At 31.6% G+C, this 24,731-nt stretch overlaps 1 protein-coding gene across 5 annotated transcripts; it reads left to right on the forward strand.

Annotated features, from left to right (window-relative positions):
* The first annotated feature begins 1,053 nt into the window (after nt 1-1,053).
* On the forward strand, nt 1,054-23,500 carry atl (atlastin GTPase). 5 transcript variants are annotated; one of them, XM_018545485.1, is made up of 11 exons: nt 1,065-1,130; nt 11,771-12,023; nt 12,752-12,832; nt 19,900-20,159; nt 20,360-21,139; nt 21,258-21,479; nt 21,554-21,768; nt 21,880-21,946; nt 22,060-22,089; nt 22,714-22,746; nt 23,051-23,500. In XM_018545485.1, exons 1-11 carry the CDS (start codon nt 1,065-1,067, stop codon nt 23,183-23,185), a joined length of 2,142 nt encoding a protein of 713 aa, XP_018400987.1. In that variant the 3' UTR covers nt 23,186-23,500. The 5 variants fall into 5 exon arrangements, with proteins under 5 accessions (XP_018400984.1, XP_018400983.1, XP_018400986.1 ...); XM_018545482.1 differs by lacking the exons at nt 11,771-12,023; nt 22,714-22,746 and having other exon boundaries at nt 1,054-1,119; XM_018545481.1 differs by lacking the exons at nt 11,771-12,023; nt 23,051-23,500 and having other exon boundaries at nt 1,054-1,119; nt 22,380-22,739.
* The last annotated feature ends 1,231 nt before the right edge of the window (nt 23,501-24,731 follow it).

Below are 24,731 nucleotides of genomic sequence, written 5' to 3' on the forward strand. Positions count from 1 at the left end.
GATTAACTAGTACCTGATTTATGCTTCGGACTCTAAAATCTTAAAATTCAGCCAATGAAATATAGATTTTGATTAGGACTGGCGGCTTTATTGGCTGAATTTTAAGATTTTAAAGTTAAAAATCGAATCATAAACCTAACCTAAATCGTTAAAATGTTATGCAGAGGTTAATTTATGCTCTCGTTCGTTTGAAAAGTCATTTTTTAAGCTTATTTCCACTAATTAATGAAAACTTTAATTTCGGTTTTACTTAATATTTATTTTTATCTATAATTAGAATTAGAAAACGAGTAAAGCCCGTTCTATAATGGGCAGTAGCAGTAGTGGATTAAGGAGTAGGTGTAGAAATCGACTAATGATAATTAATTATCCTCCTCATATTCGACTGTGATTTGTTGATTTCTACGTCTATTCCCCATTACTGCTACTGCCCATTGTAGAATGGACCTAAGTCGAACTGAGTTTAAATTTTACATTGATGAAACGAGATCTTGAGGTACTATGCTAATGCTCGACATTCATTTTTAGCGTCAAAACAGATGACGTGATCAAAATAGATGAATATAAGTTGCGATTAAAGTCCCGCTACAAATGCTTTGAAGCATTTAATTAACCAATCAGAAGAAATAATTTTACACATAATCATGAAACGCCTTTGCAGCATCGCGTTGACCGTAACCATATAAAGCATTAATAATTACGTGACCTGTTTTAATGTAAAAATGAGCGTGATAATCATAATATCAGGTGAAGACGCAGTCTATCAGTAATCATTTTAAAGGTATTCGACGTGACGATTTTGATGTCATGAATACAGAAACGATCGTCGAGTTTTCAGAAAATTGCCAATTGCTAATACTCACAATAGCAATCGCTAAAAGTGATCGATTAAAATCAAGAGTGACAGGTTCGAACGTCGATCATACGCGCCGGACATTATTATTACAAACGAGCGCGCGCGCGCAGACAGGCGAATAGTAGTGAAGTTCATCGCAGTTCGCCGCGAAATTGCGAGTGGCAACCGTGGCGCGCAGTAGCGGAAGTGACGTCACGTGCGGCGCAATATGGCGGATGCTGGACAACGTAAACAGTACGGCGACCACGGCAGCTCGTATGTGGGTGAGTATTTTGTCTGGTTTTTTTTGGTCGTTTTCGCCAAGAACGAGAGAATGTCGACGAGACGCCGCATGGCGTCGGTCGTTCGCACGTTATTGCCGAAATCGCGAGCCCGCGACAACTAGTCTCCGACGTGAGCCAGCTGTGCGCGTGTAACCGTGCTTCGATGTGTCTATGCTTTCTTCGTCGCTTGACACCTCGCTCACGTCGCTTTCTTTCCCAAGTCTCATTTGGACTTCCTCGTGCCCGTGGAATTTCTATTTGAGTTCACGAGCGACCGACACGAACGCGTAAATTTACAAATTGCCATGATGAAAGGCTAAACGAGAATGAGGACAAGAGTGAGAGAGAGAGAGAGAAAGAGAGAGAGAGAGAGAGAGAGAAAAGAAGTGACGTCGCGCGAATTCCTTCGCGAAAGACGAGACCGTGTGAGCCACGCTTTCGCGCCTCCATCCAATTGTGTATAAACTAATGACATGATGTCAACAGATGAAATCAAGGTTGCAGGGTTATCAAGATTGTCGAGAGCATGATCGATGCGGCCGTGGAGGTTATAATACGCTCGTGTAATAGGAGACCACATCGATGCGAGCGCTTATAGATATCGGGTGCTTTCCAACAAGCGACACATATGACATCACAGTGTATCAGTACGTCCTTGTTGTTTGCCGATGTTAAACAAGGATGAGATGATCACTGTGTCGCACCGTGTTGCTTGTTAGAAGGCACATATCGTTCTTACGTGCACGCTGGAGCCGTAACGACTAACGAGTGAGGAGAGGAATAGAGGATTCTGTGAAAATAAATGAGGATTGCGACGCGTGATCCTTAGAGTGTGTTCCCGTAGGTGCCGCCCGCTTGCGGCAAAAGTGTAACAGCTCCATGCTGCGTATATTCGCGCGACCTTGCGTTTCGATTAGTCAGCAAGGTTGAGAATTGCATGAGCTCGTCGCGAAATATCTTAGACATTGTGTCTAAAAGACGTCATAGGTTGATTCCTGGTTGATTTGAGACTCTCTTATGTGTAGTCTTAAGATGTCATAAACCAACCATAGGCCAGTATTCATAGTCGGTTCTTATTTTAAAAGTAATCTTAAATAATATCTTAAGAGACGATAATGCAATCTTCTGACTGGTTTATGACACCACATTCGTGACTGAACTTAAGATGATCTTGAATATAAGAATTGATTATGAATACCAGCCAGAAGGATATACATATTATATATGTATTAGCATTTTAAAACAGTCTTAAAATAAAAACAGACTACAAATTCTATAGATTTAAAATATGTATTATTGAAATTATTCCTTATTTCTATTATATTTTCTACTCTTTAATACTTTTTGTAGAATGAATCCTTGAAGAGTAAAAATTTATTTTTAAAGATTGAAAATTGAGCCCCTTTTTTCAAGACTGCACTGAGAGAAAAGTATATCATATTTGTGACTATAATTGTATGGTAAAATAATTATGTTAGGAGCATCATTTTTATAGTTATTATTGCTATAATGTTAGTAACAATGACTTTATATGTATAGTTATATCAAACGGTACAAAAGTTGTACTATAAATTATGATAATTTCAAATATTAATATAGTAAATGGAAATATGGATGCTAAATAGAATTACCATTTTTACGTAGTAATTGCAATCATAATTACAATGAATATAACCATTTTTTCAATATTCGCTTACATATGATAACAATAACTAAAAAATATATTATAGTTTTGTGATCATAATTTAGTGTTCTGTAATTCATATAGTCAAAACAATTATAAATTTATGGTTGTCCCAAAAAATAACTGTAAATTATAGTTAAATTATGGTTATTCCAACTATTTTTTTCTCTCTGTGTGACTCAATTTGAACTTTTTAGAGTAAATTTCACTTCAAAAAATTTAGAGAGTACAGAAAATGAAATAATTCTGATTGAAATTCATTTTAAACAAGTTTATGCATGCCCTGAAAAACGCCTTTTAGACGTGTTGTCTGGGATACATCAAACCGGTTAACCCAAGACACAATCGTAGTTGAAAGCTGCCCCGGGAACGATGCGTTAACTCGGTAGATTTCCACCAAGTTTAATACGGGATCTACAATAGAAGATACAGTGATTGTAAATTCTTGAATCATAAAAAATTAACTAACCATTGGCTGTATTTCGTTATTTACTTCAAGTACTGAAAATCTGTAGTTTACGTTATGTATATTATAGATTTTCAGGGGCCTGAATAATGGAACACGGCTATAGTCAAAGAGTAAAAAGAACAGTAACAACACTATGCTTACATAATTATAGAATAGTCTCCTCAAAAGGCTGAGATATTTCATATATCGTACAATAAAACTTTTCAAACCTGTTGATTGATTATAAGACAGAGATTCTCGGGTCTTTTGGTTCTATAGCCAATCAACAATCTTAAAAAGTTTGTCGCGCATAAAATATCAATTTAACGCAAGTTGTTACACACCGTAGATGAGGTAATACTGACGTAATAACACACACACACACTCACTCTCTCTCTCTCCCTCCCCCCCCTCTCTCTCTCTCTCTCTCATTCTAACTGTATATAACGAGCCTTTTAATCATGCAACGATTGTCGTATAAGCGCGAATAACATCTTGACGATAAATTAATCTGATAAAATTAGAACATGATGTAAAGTCAGAGCGGAATCAGGAAACAGACATGGCGAAAAAAATGCGTTATTTTATATATTTCTCGTTTTTAGATATGTTGCTTGCTATATTGATATATGTGTATTTTAACCTTTAAGATCTGATTTCACAATATATACCTGACGATTAAAGTTTATCAAGAATGAATTTTACTAATAAATTTCTTTGTAACCTTTAATCTTTATCCAAAAGCACACGTGTTCAAAATGAAGACGTAAGATGTTTTAAAGATATCTTAAAAACATCTTTAAGGCTTAAGAATTAGAAAAAGATAAACAGTGAATTAAATCAAAATTAAAATTAATCTAAATAATTCAAATTTCTTTGTGGATTCTCGAAAATTCAAACCAGAAATCCCATTAATAAAGGTCAATTGAGAGTGCAGCGTTGTTGTCATAACGCAAGTAATACGAATTAAATTTTTGAACATGGCCAGAGATACTACCGTGTCTCCTGATTAAATGATGTTTAATGTTTTCAAGACAATTTCTTTGTATTGTTGAAAGATTTCAAATGTGTAAATCTGACTTATCTGTAAATCTAACTCTTATGATAAATACAAAAGAAGAATATTAAATTTTGTATTAGCTGAGGAAGACTCCAAAGTGAGTCGAAACGTTCTGATATTATTATTTAGATGGAATAAATTAGTAATTTGAGAAAATTTACTTCTTAATTACTTGCATTACAACAATAACGCTGCACTCTCATTTGTCTTTTATTAATAAGATTTCTGGATTAAAATTAATCTTCTATTGGTGAACCGAGACAAAAACGTGTTATAATATTTAAAAAAAATTTAACTATGTTAAATGTATGTTATGTTTCATTTTGGATGTGATGCTGCTGTTTAGGTAGATAATTGTGAACTTAAGTAGGTGGGTAGTTTAAAGATACACTGATTAGCCGGGACGCTCAGAATACCTCTATAAAGATTTCTATATTTTACAGTTATGTTTTTTACTAATATGTTAAATTAGAAATAACTTTGCATTATTTATACTTTTGTGAGATAGACTATAAAAAAATAGTGAATGTTAATGTTTCTGGTCATCCGTGTGTGTGGGCAATCCTTTTTATTTTTCTTTTCCAGAACTAAATTTTAAAGAAAACTATAGCTAGATAATTATAGCCATCTTCATCCATACTTACTCAAAAGTTGACGATTTTGTGGAAAATATAATATAGAGATATATATGATATTGCAAAAGTAACTCTACATAACGTTGAGTATTGTTTTTTCAATTTCTTTAAATAAAAAAGTTATTAATTACTGCTGAATCTATTTTACACGTTTATACTCGCAACTTTAAAAATGTACCGCGATTAATAATTCTGCTTCTTTTCGCGACAATAATTTTAGAATTACAAAAGCTTGCCTCAGTGATCAACATTAATCTACTTATAACAACGTATTCTAGTTAATCTGCGATCATTATGTGATTGCAGGTGAGATTGTAACTTTCTAAGAGTATCGTAAAGTTAAATGATAATTCAGTCACATCACTTCGCTACAGACATTAGTGTTATGTTTCAAATATGCTTTATTCTTTCACTGAAAAAATATATTACTGGAGTAATAGAAAACAAAAGCAAAAAGCATGGGAAAGAGAGCGACGCTGATAATCAGGTTGCAGAGTATCCCGCTGACATCGATTGATTTGATTTTCAGAATTAAAAAGTATCAAAGGACGACAAACAACGTGCGCGAGAGGAAACGCGAGAACATGGGCTCGTACGTTAATAACAGAGTTGCTCTTTTTAAAATCGTTGTGTCGCTTTAATCCGGTGACGAGCCACGTGCACGTGTTTCCATCTCTCGTTGCGAAATTAGCAAATGCATTTTTTTCGCGTCAATGCATCTCTCTCTCTCTCTCTCTCTCTCTCGCCTCTCTCTCGTAAAGCATCCCGCTGGCGATGCCTTTCTTACAGCAGGAAATCGTAATATTATTCCGCATTAAATGAAATCCGCGCGACAATATATTGAATGAGAAAAGCGCGTCAGCACGTTCAAAGCTGCAACGCTCTAATAACACGCACGCACACACGTGTACATGCCGTTCCAGGATGGGAAATGAGAGTCGCATATTGGCGAATACGCCTATTCAGCCCGACGTGGCGCGTGTTTTATTGAATAGCATCGATAGCTTTGCTTGCGCTGTGTATGCACGTCCGATGGAAACGAGCCCAGGCCCCACTTTCCCGATAGTTTACGATGGTCCGTCGCTGGACGAGAACAACGCCTCAACAATAAATTTCTGAGCCGCCCGCGATAAATTAGGCGGAAGTCCGGTGTTACATCGTACTCTCGAGAGCGCGCGGCGGCAAAGCCCGAGACAATTCACCGGGTTAATTGAAGTTGATTCCTGCGGTACTTCGCCGTCCACCTGCGGGACGTGTCACCTTTCTCTTCTCGTAACCACGATGAAGCGTTTCTTTCTCTATATAAATCTAGCAAGACTTGGACTGCGATTATTAGGCTTGGACGAGGAAAAAGTTTCCACTCCCCGTACTATACGTACTCGATTCTATACTATCTTGTGACTTTCAGACACGTGATCGTGTATAATCGTAACGATTTTTTTCTTCTTCCTGATGACTAAGCTTGTATTTCTTCTTTAGAGTTTCTCTTGCATCCGCTTGAAACTGGTATTGTATACTACTCTTCAGCTAGTAACACGTATGTCATTACGTTTTCACTGCTGATTAGCAATCATTCTCTTTTAAATGAGATGTGATATCCTAATTAGAAAAAACCGATACGCAATTGTGTGCACTAGAAAAAATCTCATTTTGCGTGAAAATAATGCAGGTATATTTCGCGTCAATTTGCATCCTTGTTCAAGCCGTAATACAAAGTAAAGTTATACAAAGGATGTCAATTGGCTGATGAGAGGTCTGACGATCGAGCCAACGCGAATGCTCGTTCTCGGCGCATCAATACGCACGCGTATACGTACTTAATATGTAACCTGCATATCTCCGCTCGAGTCGGATTCATCGAGCACTCTCGCGTTTGTGCACTTCGCTAATTAGACTTGCATTATTCAGTCAGATGAATCGGAAGCCAATCGGTAGTGCGCCATTAATCGAGATCCATATGTAGAGAACGATTTTGCTGAAATATGCTATTTTCCTAAAAAGCTAGATAAAAATTTAGAAATAATTTTGTTAGACCAGCAAAATAATTATGTAGAATTCTCAAGCTGATTGATAGAATGTCAAAACTTTTTCAGCATTGTTTATCATACTTGTATTTCGAACATAATTATTTTGATGATCCAACAACATTATTTTCAGATCTGAGTGCATACTAAAAAAAAATACGTACTGTACGAAAATAATAATGACAAAGTAATTATTTTGAATATTTCAAAAGTTTCTACAAGTCTTCCATAAGTTTATCACATGAAATTTATTCAAAATATATTCTGAATTCTAGTAAGTTTGATACTTTGATCAATTCAAGATTATTAAATTAAAATAAATTGATTTGCTTTTTATATAAAGTCACTTCTCTTTGATCATTATATAATATTCTTCAAAAAAAATTCTTGTTTCAAGTATGTAGTAATGATTTTTGTAAATTTATAATAAATATAGAAGATTATATTGTCAAGAAAATATTCTTTCTTAAAGATAACTGTAACTTAACAGAAAGAAAATTAATTGAGTGATCACTTTTCTTATAGCAATAAAATAATATTTTTTTGTATCTAAATTTTTAGATACTTTAGCAAAATAGGTATTTCCGCATGCAGCGATAACATGACAAAAATATTGATTCTTGTAAGAGAAAAAGAGAGAGCTTTTCGCAAGGGATCGTCGAGTTTAAGGATTTAACAGGATGATTGCGTGTCCGTGTAGTCTATAAAGAATTTTTATGTCCCCCTCGTGCATGATGACGTTTTGTATTTAAAGTTCTGAATGGCAACGCGCGGCATTGAGATCGTAAAATAAAAGAGTGAACCTTGTGTAACGCGTTTGTAGGCATAACCGACGTCGCAATCTCGGGGCTCTCTAAAACACGATCATGGCATTCTTGAAACAGCCGCGCGTATTTCTCTCTGCCGTTTTTTCTCATAACCCACGCAACGATGATGCAATCGAGTTAGTCGGGGCTCACAGTAAAAACGTAAAGTGCAATTGCATATGACATGACGAGGCATGTTTTTTTTATTTTTTGATCTCACGACGTGAGAGAGCCGTCCACGTGCCAACTTATCCCGGTAACTTTGTAAAGTATGACCTTTACAAGAGGGAAGTTCAATGATATTGAATTTCTATACAAGGTACACTGTGCGTATATGATGCGAGTCAGTTAGCTGGAAATTGCAATAAAACCTATCATCATTGTGTAAAGTGTATTACAATAGACCAATGAGTCTTCCATAATTAAACCTGGATACATTCGATCGCGATTTTATTTGAAATCATTAAAAAATGATTCGCTTCTTATAGATTACATCGAAATAACCAATCAAACCAGAGGAGGTGAGAAATTATATTATCTCGGATTGTTTTGATTAAATCTTTTATAATAAATTTTAGTTATTAAATTTTTATTGCTCGCGTTAAAAATTAACATTTGTGACGTAATACGATGGAATAACTACATTTTGCATCGAAAGATATTCGTATGTTATTTCATTCAGTGTAATGTCATGAAGATTTAAGAACCTGCCGGCTGCAACTCGCAAAATCGAGCGGGTAGAACCTTTCAGACTGTTGCAGAGCTCATAACCAAACTGCATACGATGTTGCATAAACTTCGGGAGTTGCGGTTACGCTTGGCATATATGCGGAGATGGAAATATAAATAAACCCCGTACCGGATAGAGCATCATGTGCGAGATTAACGATAACCGAGATGTCTGAAGGGGCCACAATAATCCTAACTCACTCTCGTTCGTTTATATAGGCGGCAGAGGAGGGGAGGGGGGGGGGGGGAGGGGGCGATTTCTTATTTCTCTCTGGTTTGCCGATTCGGCTTTTCCTTCTCACAGTAAACCCTCATTTGTCGTAAAACATTTGCTTCCGCACAGTGTAAATGCTCTAGTGGGGGATATACCTTCGTAAAATAAATATCTTAGGTAAGCACGTCGTAATTCCACGTGTAACACTCATTGCGATCGTTAACTTTAAGGTTTACCACCCGTGCAAATCGGGTATCGATCTAAAATCCTCATTGGTAAAATTCTCTGGTAGTTTGATTATGTTTGCTTCGACAACGTTACCTCGTAAATCGGCAGCGCGGTTTAACAATCGCTCAGAGTAGAAAAGCAACGCGTAATGTCGAGAAGTATTCTTGAAAACAGAGAAAACTTTATTGACGTGCCTCAGCTTAAAACTAAACTTATCCTTTCAGGAAATAGACTTATCTAAATATCCGTACAATCTCTGTCTTTAAATATTATAATATAAAATTTTCTCTTTAAGTATTATAAAATAAATAATATTTTTTATCAATTTTTTTTTAGAAATAAAAATCTAAAATTAGTGCAAAATATGATGGAAAATATTAATTTATTCAATCTTTTTTAACATATAAACGACATTCAAAGTTGCTATTGTAATGTGTTATAACGTATGTAATATATTATAATGTATGTAAAAGATTTTTGTAGGATAAGATAATATTTACATATTTGAGTATAATTTTAATGGAATATTTAAATCACGATCTATTTATGTTCTTTAATAATTTCTACTTATAACATTTGAGGCATCACTTAAAAGTTTTCGCAAGGATGCAGTGCCAATATTTGCGACATATGGCGCGATCTTCTTCCCAGTTGGCGTACCCAAATGCAAGTGTACGAAATTATTCGTGTCCGTTTCTAAATTAAACTTAAGCTCGTTATTTCTTCTACAGTACATGCAAAGATACTAACCACATACGTCATGAATCTATGCAAAAAGCTGTCCGTAAAACGATCCAAAGGTCAAGAAAGTCCAAGGTGCATGCATGATACTCAGAAAATAATAATATTAACCAACGTACACGACGCGTTTAATTTTTATGTTGCATCACTAATTACAGATTTCTAGTCTTGTTTAATTGTTTTAATTATTTTTCTGAAAGTTTAATTATTCGTCTGAAAGTTTATCAATGCTGTTTTAATTCTAAGTAGTTTTCTCTAAATTATTAAAAAATTTATATAAAAATGTTAATGAAAAACTTTTTTATTATTATTAATATATTATTTTATTAAGCTTATAGAGATTTATGGCATTATTTTCTGTTACTGCAATTTCCTTTTACTTCTTGTTATAATTTTGTTTATAAAACGTTACAATTAAAAACGATTGAGATACTGAAAATTATCCTTAGTTAATAATTTTTATGTATTTATTATTGATTATTATTTTCCATATTTATAGTAACCTTGATCCTTGTTTCTGTTCTATTAACAGTAAGAAATAACATAAGCATTGTAGCAAAATGTTTTTCTAAAGAATGTATTATAGAAATATAATGTCAGTAATTGCTTCTTTGTATTCAGTCTCAATCATAATTTTATTGCCGCTATCAATGTTTAATTAAGTTATTGTTATGCTTCACATGGAAGTTCTTAAACTTACTCGTTTTGTAGTCGTTAATATATAATTTTTCAATGTTTATTATTTTTTGTATAAAAGGAGTCCTTTTTTCTTTTCAATTTTGTATATATAATTTTTAAAATATTCTTTATATTCTTGTCTTATAGAAAAAAATTTATTATTTTCATTTATTTGATTAAACTTCTGATCTTTTTCACAGCAAAATATTATTTAATAATATAGAATAAAAATGTATTTTTTATATTATATATTTTCTTTCAGGATATAACGATATACATACATTACCTGTTTTATTTACTTTTTTATAAATTTGTATAATTATACTATACCACATAAAATAATTAATCTAACATGTTATATAATATTTTTTCACATTATATAATTGTTTCATGATAATCAATGCTCGAGAACATTAAGTATTTTAGAATTATAAAACATTATCAAAAGATAGAACGTTATCTTTTGGACGAATGTTTGATCAAAGCCATTTTTTGTATTCTCCTTTATCATTAATTGCACTCATTTTCTTCAACCAATCGCCATTAAACCCACTCGTATCCGTTTATTGAACAAAACTCAACAGCATAAAGCAGAATCTTGACGTAAAGACGTCGATATTGTACCTTATACCGTCATGCATTTTTCATACTGGCTTCTATCCCCACTTCCAACATAAAAACAATGCGGATAGAATATTTCCATCGGCCTCACCAAGAATTGCATTAGTACATCATTTGTACCTTGAAAAACTTCAAAATTGTTATTATAAAGATTTATTATTTAATTAGATCTGTACGTTTATTGTAATAAAAAAGATAAATTGTACAAAAATAATAAGAGATGTTGTAAGTATAAGTAACAAAAAGTACTTCATGATCAAGGATGCAGTTTTCTAAAATAATTAAAGAAGTGTTAGAATCTTAAGCAGTAATTGATTGTAGGTAAAATTTGAGAGACTCTTTTTATCATTGATAAAATAAATTTTCATCAAAAGTGTAAATTATGTATAATTTGTTTACAAAGTATTCTTCGAGCATATAACTTGAGAATTCTCCAAGTGACGCGAGACTTAGTTAAACTTCACATACATATGCATTAATTTTGAAGAAAATCCTGTTGCCGCCTATGTAAGTGTGTATATGCCCCACTACGTTTCTACGATTGTGTCAGTTAATTTCTGTCGGTGTGGCATCGTCACTCGTGGGATGCTGCCAACTCGCGAGGTTCGCCGTCACGCACGGCCTCAAGAGTACCGACCATCAGCGAACGGGATATTTCTAGTCTGGCTCTCCTCGCAGACTTAGTACCTAAGTATCGTGTGTGCACAGTGCATCTTCGCATCGCGATCGAGTGTTTTTCCCCCCGATATATATTTAATTCGCGTTCGTTTCGATTTTGTTGAGCGTCGTGTTGATTCGGTGACGAATGTGAAAGCCGGTGATATGGCTGAGAGAAAATTCATAATACCGAGACGGAAGCGGCACAACGACCACTCTTCTGGGTCAAGGCCGTCGGAAAGGTCGGATGTACCGAAGGAACCGGCGAGGCCGCCTAGAACGAGGACGCAACAGACCGCAAATGTGACGACAGCTCATAATTCCAATTTCGGGAATGGCACGCAACGTAGCGTATTTGTGGAATCACAGCAGAAACCGAGTTAGTTTGTCAGATGATTTTTTGAAAACACAATTATCTTGTCGTCTGACTCGGTGTCTGATCCATGAAACTGTTTGAATTATATAGTGTTCCCTGATTTTTCTTTTTTTTTTTAGTATTTTTTTTTTTAAATTAATTTTTTATGTGAATAGTGCAATTAATTCAAACAAAATTCTCGTTAAAAAATTCAATAAAATAAATTTGCTATTCTTTTATGTTAATTATATTCGCGAAACCCTGATCTCAACAACTGAATTTATTTACTGCAATAGATACGTTTATTTTTTCTTTATATTTACAAATTTATTAAATGGCAAGAACATATCAATGAATCATTATTGATTTTTAATCTACGTGATCAAGATTTATCTAATCTTTAATTTATTAATTATGTTTTTAACCATCTGCAATTATATTTTTATTCTCTCCGTCTGCAATCTGAGTCTTTCTTGTCCATCTTTTTTTTTGCTATTCTTTCAAAAAATGTAAAAAAATTCGAAGTTACTTTTCAACATCTGTTACATAATACTTTATTACTAGTAAGATATTTTAAGAAAAGAATCGAACTTTGACTTCTTTTAGTTTAAAGAAATTTGTGAGTGAAATCTGTGCCAAAAAAGACTCAGATTGTAGACGAAAGGTTAATAGTTCAAAATAGATTTTAAGTAAAGCACAAACATGATAGTGAGCATAACAATGACCTAAACGTATTAAAAATTTATTTTCAGCCGAGAAGGCCCCGATGACGACCCTCGACGAGAACGTGAACCGTGTACCACGACAACAACATAAGACAGCTGAAAATATGGGTGAGTTGGCTAAATGTTTCTATCAATTTAGTTTAATTTTAATTTCGGTTCACACATCTAACTTTTCGTCTCTTTTTCGTTCTGAGACCCAGTTTCACAACTCACGGTTCAACGTATTTCTCATCACTTTCCAATTCAAAATTAGAAAGAGATAAGAAATAAGTTAAATCTCGGTTAAGAGTTAACCGTGAGTTGTGAAATCGGGCCTAAGAATCAGAAAAGGATAAATAGTAAGTTAAATCAAGATTAAAGTGTGTCTATAATTATTACAAGAAATGGCGTTATTGAAATGGTCTATAATTATTACAAGAAGAAATGGTGTTAATGGACATAAGTGTTTTCTTCGACTGCTCTCTTAAAATTATTTGTCTGTTTATTCGTTTCTCTACTTTTCTTTTCTCGTTCGTAAATCGCATCACTGATCACAGTCGCCGTGTGTCGCTAAAAGTCTAAAAATGTAACGATTCTGTGTGAAAAAACCGAAACGGTGGCCGACTTTTGCGTGCATACAAGAATCCTTTTTTTTCTAGCAAATACTTTTCCTTTGTGTACAAAAGAAAACTAACAAAAGCGACTTGGCTCGTCAGATAGTCTCGCTGGATCAAATTTCTGCGCGAACTTCGCTCGACCAGTAGCTTTCTAAGCATTGCACGAGTTCTTTCTGGGGTTCTTGCGAGAGGTTTACCTTGAGTTTACAACTTTTTCAGATCATTCACGGCAAAAGTCGTCTTGTTCTTTTGAATTCACGTGAGTCCTCGTAATATCTCGGTCGCATGTATTTCAGGATTCGAAGGAAAGAATGCAACGTGAAAGTTTATTATTAAATCACGAGAAATCTAAAAACCGCAAAGTGCTTCACTTTATGTATGAACGATCGATGTGATATAAATGTCTCATTAAATTTGATTTCTTTATACCATTGTCTGTTATTAAGATTCATTAATAACCATAGTTCCATCGAACACATTTAATAATGACATGTTATTTTTACATTTGCTTTTCTATTGAGAAAGTTACTTTAATGTGTTTACATGAGAAATTTTTAGATATTTATTAGTCTGATTCATTCATGTATTCACAAATTAAAACCTGATACTTTAACTTATAGTAAATTGTACGAAAAAGATATCTACGTATATGATAAAAAATTAAATCAAACTAGAATAATCTGTAAAATATAATGAATATTATATACACGTTTCTAACAATGTTATTCCTCTGTTGCTTTTGGTTCAGTCCTTTCCTCGGTCCTTTCTGACATTTTAGTTAATTGAATCTGTGCGTTTCCTTTTTTGGCTGTTCGGGATGGGAAATTCATGACCTTACATTTAGAGCTGTAACGCAGTAATAATTCGTATAATTGTGAAGTAAGGCAAATTTATGGACATCAGACGGTGTGTAGACTATACGTAAATAACAATGAAAATCTATCGTGCAAGTAGAAATGTAGGAAGAAAAAAAAGGAATCATAGAAATGACATTCACACGAGTACAATTGGCTATACGTAATTGTTGTTAAAACACTGTTTTATTGTATAAAACTGTATGGGTTTTGATCTCAACATTATTTATAAATAAAATTGTGTCCTGTGCACTTGATTTTATTAAAAAAAATATATTTGTAATTTAGTATGAATAGGTATTAGTAGATACCACATATGATTTGTGCATCTTTTAATGTGAAATCATTGATAATAAATATATAAATATCCCGGATGCTTCTGAAATAATTTGGCAACAATTCCAACATAAATGTAATCGTTATTAAGAGATATAATTACAAGACAGAATTTGAAGTCATAAATATAATCTATATCGCAAGATATATTATATAATATTCTAAACAATATAACAAGAAAATATATGATAATTACTTAATATACGTAACTATTTCTAACATTTTTTAATATTTTTATAATTTGTTTGAAATCTTTGCAATATCCTTAACTGATATGAGAAATTATTGTATAAGCAATAATTTCTCATATCAGTTAAGGATATTGCAAAGACTGTTAATAAAAATGTAAAGTCATCGGATATAAAACAAGTATAGTGAACGAAGCGAAGATTGAAGATACCGCGCATAAATCGAGTGTGATGTGTTTGCCTTTAGTATGACGAAGCATATCATACGATGTCACTGAAAACGTCGACTGTCATATAACACAATATTATTATTCAATATATTGTTAAAATTGCAGATACCTAAAAAAAATATGCAACCTTATTTAATAATAAATAAGTAAGTAAAGGACTCTTATTCTCAAACATAAATAGAAACTAAAAAGACAAATTAAGAGTCAAACATTAAAAATTTCTTTAATCACATATACGATGTTTTTTCGTTTGGTTACTTCTGAAGAAGACTCAATCCATGAGTCGAAACATGTAAAGTTTAATTAAGCCTTTTTTTATTTTTGTATTAAGTTCGTTCTTGTTTTTTCATATTTATGTATATATTTTTTTATATCTTCGTATTTAGTCTTGTTTTTCATGTTAATTTATATTAATTTATTTTATCTTTTTACTATGTGATTAAAGAAATTTTTAATGTTTGACTCTTAATTTGTCTTTTTAGTTTCTATTAACCTTATTTAAATTATATCTCTATTAATTATTCCCATTTATCATGATGATAAATAGGAACTACCCATTGAATTTTTGTTGCTCATTATCAATGTAAATTTTATCATATTTCAAAATAATTAGAAAAGTATAGCAAATAAAAAATATAAATAGCATGCTTTTATTAATTATCCAACTGTTGATTATTGCTGATTATCAAACTTTAGTTTTTCATGATATCTTTTGATATCACTAATAAAAATTATGTGTTACGATACGATGAAATCACTCCTTCATACAAGTCTAAGGCTTTAATATCTGAAAATTAAGTATCATTGCAAGAAATGAGAAATTTATGTCATTAAGAAGCTAAAGAACTTAAAATCATTTTTTTAATGGGCAAAGAAAATAATAAGAGTAATTGAATAATAAAGGTATTGCGATGCGTAAATTTTAAAACACAATTTTATTATACACTATATATATGGTAAATATAAAGTAAATATTAGTCTGTTGTTTTTTTTTTTTTTTTAGCAAAAAACATAAGAAATAGAACGGAGGTTTCCTGTAATTAATTTTCTACAGTATATTTTGCCGCGTAAATATTACTGATCTCATAACGCGAGCGACAGTTATTCTAGCAGTTAGCTTATTATGCTACACAGTAGTAATTTTGAGAACAAGCATTTCTTGTTTCACTTCATCTAATTTACTTGAAAGCCTGGCATTCCGCCTTTGTATCATAATGGTATTCTTCGTATCATTTCTTTTCATAGAGAAACTCAACTTTTTCTACGTTTATTAGAAAACAACACTTTAAAGAGAAATCTATTGCCCTTGAATTAAAAAAAAATAACACGCAAAAAAATTAAAAAATCTTTATTTTATTACATATAGATACGCGATAATACTACATCATAACATATAATATAATTAAGTGTCTGCAGCGGATAACTTTTATCTTAGATCAAATATAATACGTAATATAAGCCAACACAGGATATAGGTGTGTGAAATACAATTTTATTTATTTAAAAAACAAGATATGTATACGTTTCGATCCTAGTTTCGGATCCTCTTCAGTACAAAAATGTTAAAACCTAATATTATATACGCATTTTAAAGACTGTATCCAATCTTGTGGGATATTGTAAATACATCATTTTGGCAAAATTGCTATAAAAAAAACACGTAAGTTGGTAAATTCTTTTAAATGAACGAATCTCAAATAATTTATGTCACTTACATGTCGTATTGATTCAAAAAAAGACCTGAGTTACAGCTAAGTATTTTGTCACACATATTAAACTGGTATATTCACTGTATAAAGAACGTAATTATAAATTAATCGTTAAATACTAATTTATAGAATTTTTCATAACTTACATGACAGAAAAGATTGAAATAAACAGTTCGAACTAATGTACAGTAATGAGATATTTAATTCTTGTCAAAATCAGAAGTAAAAATAAAATACACAATTTGAAACAAAAGTAGGTTATAATAATTTTGAAAATAATCATAATAAAAAGAAAAAGCAAAAGCCGGAAAAGAATGAATAAATAAGAAATATATAAGATAAATAAGAAGAATAATAAAATTAAAAATAAGAAGGAAGCGCTATGTTTCTGTGAATAAATCTTTATCGAAAAAAATCATATAAAAATGAAAAGTTTAAGCTATGTTCAAAAAAGGACACTCAAAAATTTAAATGCCGCACGATGCTCGAGCGACATTTGATCTGCGCGCGGTGAGGTGAGGGGGAAGGCGGAGGCGATTCGAAAATCGGCCGAAAGTTGCATACACTTTATGTATGTTCACTTTGTACTGGCATCTTTAATCCATGTTTTTTTATTTTTTTATATAAATCATATTCAGATAAAATTTTATCTTAGACATTATAAATTAAAAAATGACATTAATTGTGAATAATTGTATATAATTTTTTTATTCATTATAATTGAAATATTTAATAAAATATAGTCGTCCTGCAGTTTACATTTGGTTTTTTAATCAATTGGCCTGCTATTCTCATTAATAATTTAAGTCCTCAGTCTTACAATTGACCTGAAATACATGTCATAGGTCAACAATAAACATATAACCAGCGGCGGTTTTATTCTTAAATTTGTTTTCGTACCACATACAATAAATTATACCTAAAGTTCACTTATGTATTTGACTGTTAAATCAATAATATTAAAAAAGGGCGAAGTAAGAGTCAAAATATATATGTATAAATAAACATAATGTCAACTTACTTAAAAAGAATATAATTACGTAATCTATACATCAAAAACTCATACTTAACTACTTCAAAATTAATGCTAAAAAATTAATACTTAAAAATTAAAAAATTAAAAGTAACCAGTTTCGACTCCTAGATTGAGTCCTCTTCAGACTTCGAATCGTCTTATTTGTGGATAAAATTATTGTAGCAAAACATGACACTGTTAGCGAAAAATTGATAATTCGTATGTTAACAATATTTCTGTAAAGTTAATGTAAAAAGGTATACACAATATTATATGTAAAAGTCAAAATTCTAAGAAACACTTACCACCAACAATAGTCGCGATAAATTTAAAATTAATATAAACTCTGTCCATTAGTTTGAATTTACTAGATGTAGATAACACGTTAGTATAAATTAAAATATTTAATATAATATAAAATATAATAGTAATACGTTGCAAATTTGAACAAATAACGATTTGTGTTCATTATATAAAGAGATATAGTAACTATTAAGAAGTATCAGAGCAGACTGAGCGAGAAGACAAGTAAACGATATTGAAAGATCATATTTTATTTACAATGGGTATATACGCATTGTGGAGACCTTCGGTGTCAGTTTGTAAATTTAAAAACTATGTTTTTGCTTTTTAATGTTAAGGATCTCTGGCACTATACGATTTCTGTAGCAAGAGGTTCTTCATCTAGAATTTTATATTATCTCATTGAGAAAATCATGATAATAATTCAACCTATATATAAGTAATAACTGATTGGGTAGATGTATTGTATCTAATATGACTACGATGTTCATTAATTCTAGTTTTTAATTGTCTTCCCGTTTGTCCGACGTAAGAAGCATCGCAATCGTTATATTGAATTTTATATATCACATTATTTCTAGATGTATGAGGACGTACATCTTTTTGTACTTTGATATATTTTCGCATTTTATTAGGACTGTGAAACGATATCCTGATCTCGTTGTTACAAAAAGATGTACGTTCTCATACATCTAGAAAAATAATGTGGTATATAAAATTCAATATAACGATTGCGATGCTTCTTACGACGGACAAACGGGAAGACAATTAAAAACTAGAATTAATGAACATCGTAGTCATATTAGATACAATACATCTACCCAATCAGTTATTACTAAGCTTAGGTTGAATTATTATCATGATTTTCTCAATGGAATAATATAAAATTCTAGATGAAGAACCTCTTGCTACAGAAATCGTATAGTGCCAGAGATCCTTAACATTAAACAGCAAAACCATAGTTTAAATTTACAAACTGACACCGAAGGTCTCCACAATGCGTATATACCCATTGTAAATAAAATATGATCTTTCAATATCGTTTACTTGTCTTCTCGCTCAGTCTGTTCTGATACTTCTTAATAGTTACTATATCTCTTTATATAATGAACACAAATCGTTATTTGTTCAAATTTGCAACGTATTACTATTATATTTTATATTATATTAAATATTTTAATGTATACTAACGTGTTATCTACATCTAGTAAATTCAAACTAATGGACAGAGTTTATATTAATTTTAAATTTATCGCGACTATTGTTGGTGGTAAGTGTTTCTTAGAATTTTGACTTTTACATATAATATTGTGTATACCTTTTTACATTAAACTTTACAGAAATATTGTTAACATACGAATTATCAATTTTTCGCTAACAGTGTCATGTTTTGCTACAATAATTCTATCCACAAATAAGACGATTCGAAGTCTGAAGAGGACTCAATCTAGGAGTCGAAACTGGTTACTTTTAATTTTTAATTTTTAAGCATTAATTTTGAAGTAGTTTTTAAATATGAGTTTTTGATGTATAGATTATGTAATTATATTCTAAAGTTTAAATAAGTTGACATTATGTTTATTTATATATAGTTTGACTCTTACTTCGCCCTTTTTTATTATTATTGATTATTGTTACATAAAGAGTCCTTTATTTTTCAATTTAATTGTCTTGACTGTTAAAACATCACTATGTGTAAATTTTTCGCTGTATCTTTGTTCCTTGTGGTTTTTGGGCAACAAAGTATCAATGGTGGTGATTAAATTTTGTAACTAAAAAGACAAAATTTATTTTTCAGACACTCCGTTAATATTGAAGAAAATAAAATAGTAAAATATATTTTTTCTTGAATCTCTGTCTCTTTCAATTTTTTTAATTTCTTTTTTATTTAAATTTTTTATTATCATTCTTTATCTGTAATAGAGTTTTAATTTTCTTTTGCAGATTATTTAGGAAAGCTTGATCGAATAGAAAGACTCTCGCCGTTAAACGGACAGATCCAAGACGCGGATGGTGGGCAGCCTGTTCAAGTAGTACTTGCCCATCCAGATCATACCTTCGAATTAGATGAAACTGCATTGTCAGAAATTCTCCTACATGACGACATAAAAGATAGAAGTGTGGTTGTGGTGTCTGTTGCTGGTGCCTTCAGGAAAGGCAAAAGTTTTCTTCTTGATTTTTTTCTTCGTTACATGAACAACAAGGTAGGTGACATTCAAATTTGATAATTGACTTTCTTTAATTGTGTTTCTTTAATTGTCGATGTCTAAATTAAAAAAGAACATATACATAGAATTAAATATTTATCAAATTTGTATTATTTGTATTATTTCATATTTATTCTTCATCAATCAACACAAAATCAATTATTGGATGAATATAATCATATGCGTTATTTCAACAGTACATATTACAAAATAATACCGATTCCTGGTTGGGCGCCGAAGATGAGCCATTAAGTGGTTTTTCATGGAGAGGCGGTTCCGAGAGGGATACTACAGGAATATTGATGTGGTCGAAGGTTTATCCCGCTACCTTGGCGAATGGTGAAGAGATCGCTGTGATTCTTATGGACACTCAAGGCGCTTTCGACAGTCAGTCAACGGTGCGGGATTGCGCGACAGTGTTCGCATTGAGTACAATGCTATCCTCCGTTCAAATATACAACCTGTCGCAAAACATTCAGGAGGACGATCTTCAGCATCTACAACTATTCACTGAGTATGGTAGACTGGCGCTAGAGAGCTCCGACAGTACACCTTTCCAGAGACTACAGTTCTTAGTCAGAGACTGGGTTTATCCGTACGAAGCCGATTACGGTGCAAATGGTGGAAAGAAATTGCTCGATAAAAGACTGGAGATTTCCGACAGGCAGCATGCGGAATTGCAAAGCTTGCGAAAGCACATTAAGTCCTGTTTTTCGGACATATCGTGTTTCCTCATGCCTCATCCCGGTTTAGAGATCGCGACGAATCCGAAATTCGACGGTAGATTATCCGAGATACAGACCGAGTTTAAAAAACAGTTAAAAGTACTCATACCAATGATACTAGCGCCGGAAAATCTAGTGACCAAAAAGATCAACGGCCAAGTCGTGAAAGCGAAGGATCTGTTAGAATATTTCAAAAGTTATATCAATCTTTACAAGGGAGATGAACTTCCCGAACCGAAAAGTATGCTTGTGGTACGTATAATTTAGCGGTTTCTGTAATTTGCGGTTTTTATTTACAATCGATCTTTTGTTTTGCTCAACTGGAACGGGTAATCATCTAAACCGCAGTAATTACGTTTTGCATTTACAGGCCACAGCAGAAGCTAACAACTTAACCGCTGTAGCAGAAGCTAAGGATTTATACCTTCAGATGATGGAGAACGTGTGCGGTGGAACGAAACCGTTTTTAGCGACCGTTCACTTAGAATCTGAACATCAACATTGTATGGACTCAGCTCTTCGTCAATTCCAGAATAAACGAAAGATGGGCGGAGAAGAATTCAGTCAAATATATATGGAAAAATTAATTAAGGCAAATATCCACATTTAATAATTTTTTTCTTGAATATCTATTTTATCATAAATTATTTTCCTTTTACAATATAGGACATGGATGACGCTTTCTCGCAATTTAAAGCGCACAATGAGAGCAAAAATATTTTTAAAGCAGCACGAACGCCAGCAGTGTTTTTCGCTATTGCTGTTACTATGTATATTTTGTCCGGAATATTTGGTCTTGTTGGGCTGTACACAATAGCGAATGTATGTAATCTTATTATGGGTATTGGCCTTCTCACGCTTGTCTTATGGGCATATATAAGGTATGTTACGTATGTATACATTTATATGTAAAAATATTACATTTGTTACAATATTTTATTATCCCACAATCAAAATTTCTTAATACCATTTTTTGTTTGGATATTATTTAGGTATAGTGGAGAATTCAGAGAAATTGGAACACAAATAGATGACTTAGCCAGTAAAATATGGGAAAATGTAAGTACAAGTATCTTTTTAAAAATTAAGATTCTTTATTTTCTCTGTGTACCCGCTTTGAATTTTTATCGTATGGATATGACACCTTTCTGATAAAGATTATATGTTTACAGTGTACTAATGAAAAACGATATTTAAGAAAGGTAGAGATTTTTTTACTCACTTATTAGTTTTATAAACGTGTAATGTACTCGTTTTTACTTTGTCGTAATCTGAGATATAAGTTATGAAAGAGATGTTAAAATTAGTAGTATAAAAATGTTCATAAAATATTTAGGTGTTCACTAAAATCACATATATGAAATTTATATCTGTTTTTATATGTCACATATAAGCAAGCACTTTTCATAACATGTGTATATTTTGCATATTAATATAGTTGGTATAATAGTCACATGACAATTAATATTTAACATTTTTTTTATTGCAACAGGTCTGGCTATGCGCTCATCTTTGTTATAAATTAACTTATACATTAAGATACCTAATCCTGTCCATTATCTTAATTGTATTTGCAATACCTATATGTCATTTTACTTATCGCGATCTTCGTAGACATGGCTACATCTGATCACACGCTTTTCTTCTTTTTGATAATTTTAGTCTTTAATTATCTTTAACTCCAAATTGCTTCTTTCTTCAAGTCTTCTATGTTCCTTACACGTCTATGTTTTGCACATTTCTTTCTTATTAACCAGAACTGTTTCATAGAAGCATAACCATTAATATCACTATTTTTTATTGTCTTTTTTTATTCCTGTCATAAGCTGAGTGCTAACAGGAGCAAATATCTCAAAAAGGTATGACATTCGGCTACATATATAATCAAATTTTGAACTCTATTTGCCACTATGATTACATCTTTCTCTTTCCAAACATTACATCCATAACTGCTTGATCAAAAAATCTATTTTTTTCGTATAACTATTAATACTTCTTCCATGTTGACTTGTTAAGTTTCATAAAGTAAATATTACTGCTAGCTAAAAACCAAAAAAAATCTCGAAATTTTTAGAAATAATATAATTGTGCAATGTTGCATATTATGGTTGTCATAAAATAATGCAATACTGATGGAAAGAATGATTTTTTTCTTTTGTTTAGTTCATGAAGCCACTCTACCAACATTTTGTGGAGAAGTCCGTGTCCGTAGCAGTGGCGCAGGCTGCTGAAGTAGTGGTAACGAATTCAACAATAAACGCCACTGTCACTGCCAATGGCAAGCCTAAATTATTGTAACATTCATTCCCGTAATATCTTAATTGTTCAAACGAATCGAAATATCACATCCTTACGTGTTAAGTGGAATAATCAAATTTTACAATAGATATTGTTATCTTTTGACATACCGCCATGAATAGTTTTTTCTCTGTTTAAAACTGGATTAAACGTTATGGCTTGGAAGCACTAATTTGAAAATGACTGTGAATGTATATACGATGTATTCTAATTATGAAACAGCGTTAGGTTGATGGAAATCGTGTGATTACTAGTATTGCCTAGTATATCCTTGATATAGATGTTGTAAAAATAAAATCTTGTACTGGTAAAAAATATTATTATTGTAGCTTGACCTGAAAGTTTTATCACAGGGATGTTAATATATTTAAAGTTATTGCAAATTATCAAAAGGTAGAAAAGTGCATTTGTGAAAATATTAAGAAATAGGAAAAAAATAAGTCCTTATGTAACAACTTTTTGTTCGTTTCCATTAAGTATATGAATTTTCCTGTTGTATCCATTACATTTAAAATGCATTTTGCAGTTAATTTTTATTTTAATAAGGATTTGTTTTGCATTATGTCTCCGTTATTTTATGTGTTATTTATATGCTTGGACTAACGAAGTTCAGATTTCATTCGTGCCAGAAATGCGTAACATGAGTTGTACTGGATTACTGTTTAATAAAAGGATGTATATATTGCACGCGATGTTATTCACATTCTACATAGTTCGAAACAAAAAAAAGTGATAAAAATACTTAGAATTTATTTAATTGCGATATTCATACGCCATATTGCTGTAGCATATCACTTTATTAAATGCAATATCTCGAAGTTGCCCAATTACATTGATCTACTTAAGAGTAATATAAGTCTTATTACCAATACGCTGTTAATAGTAACCAAATTTGTATAGATATGCTGAACTCCATTTTCTATATTACTCATTGAATAAAACCAGTGAATGGAAGAGTTACTTTTAGTTATTCTTCCATTCCCTGATTATTACTTTAAATTTATTAAGTTTATAATATTAAGTGTATCTAAAACAATAATCAAATATTTAAAAAACTAGTTTTTTTCTATTCATGAATTTTGTTCAATGAGTAATTTTGATAATACAAATTCATCATAGGCGTGTATTAAAACTCTACCAAGTCTTGCCAAGCGAATTACTAATATACTTTGATCTATAATACTATCTATAGTTAATAGAGTATATATATGTAATAAATTTATTTTTATTTATACACATGCATGGAATTCTACAATAATTTTTAAACACGAAATTTATTAACGAATTATAAAACTGGACTTGCAAAATTTTATAGAAAGATTATTATGATTTATTAATAAATGTATATGTTATTATTTAAAAAAAATAAACTTGCGTTAAAAAAAATTTTTATACTTTTTCTAATGTAGCAAAAATTAGAAATGTACTTGGTGGTGGTTTTAATAACACTGTAATTTATTTATGTAGTTTATATCTTGAAATATTTACTTCATAAAAATGTACGTAAAAAAAATAAGCTTACATTTACACACCAAAATTGTTACTT

This window comes from Cyphomyrmex costatus, unplaced genomic scaffold, assembly GCF_001594065.2.
Source record: "Cyphomyrmex costatus isolate MS0001 unplaced genomic scaffold, Ccosl1.0 scaffold5, whole genome shotgun sequence".
Lineage (NCBI taxonomy): Eukaryota > Metazoa > Arthropoda > Insecta > Hymenoptera > Formicidae > Cyphomyrmex > Cyphomyrmex costatus.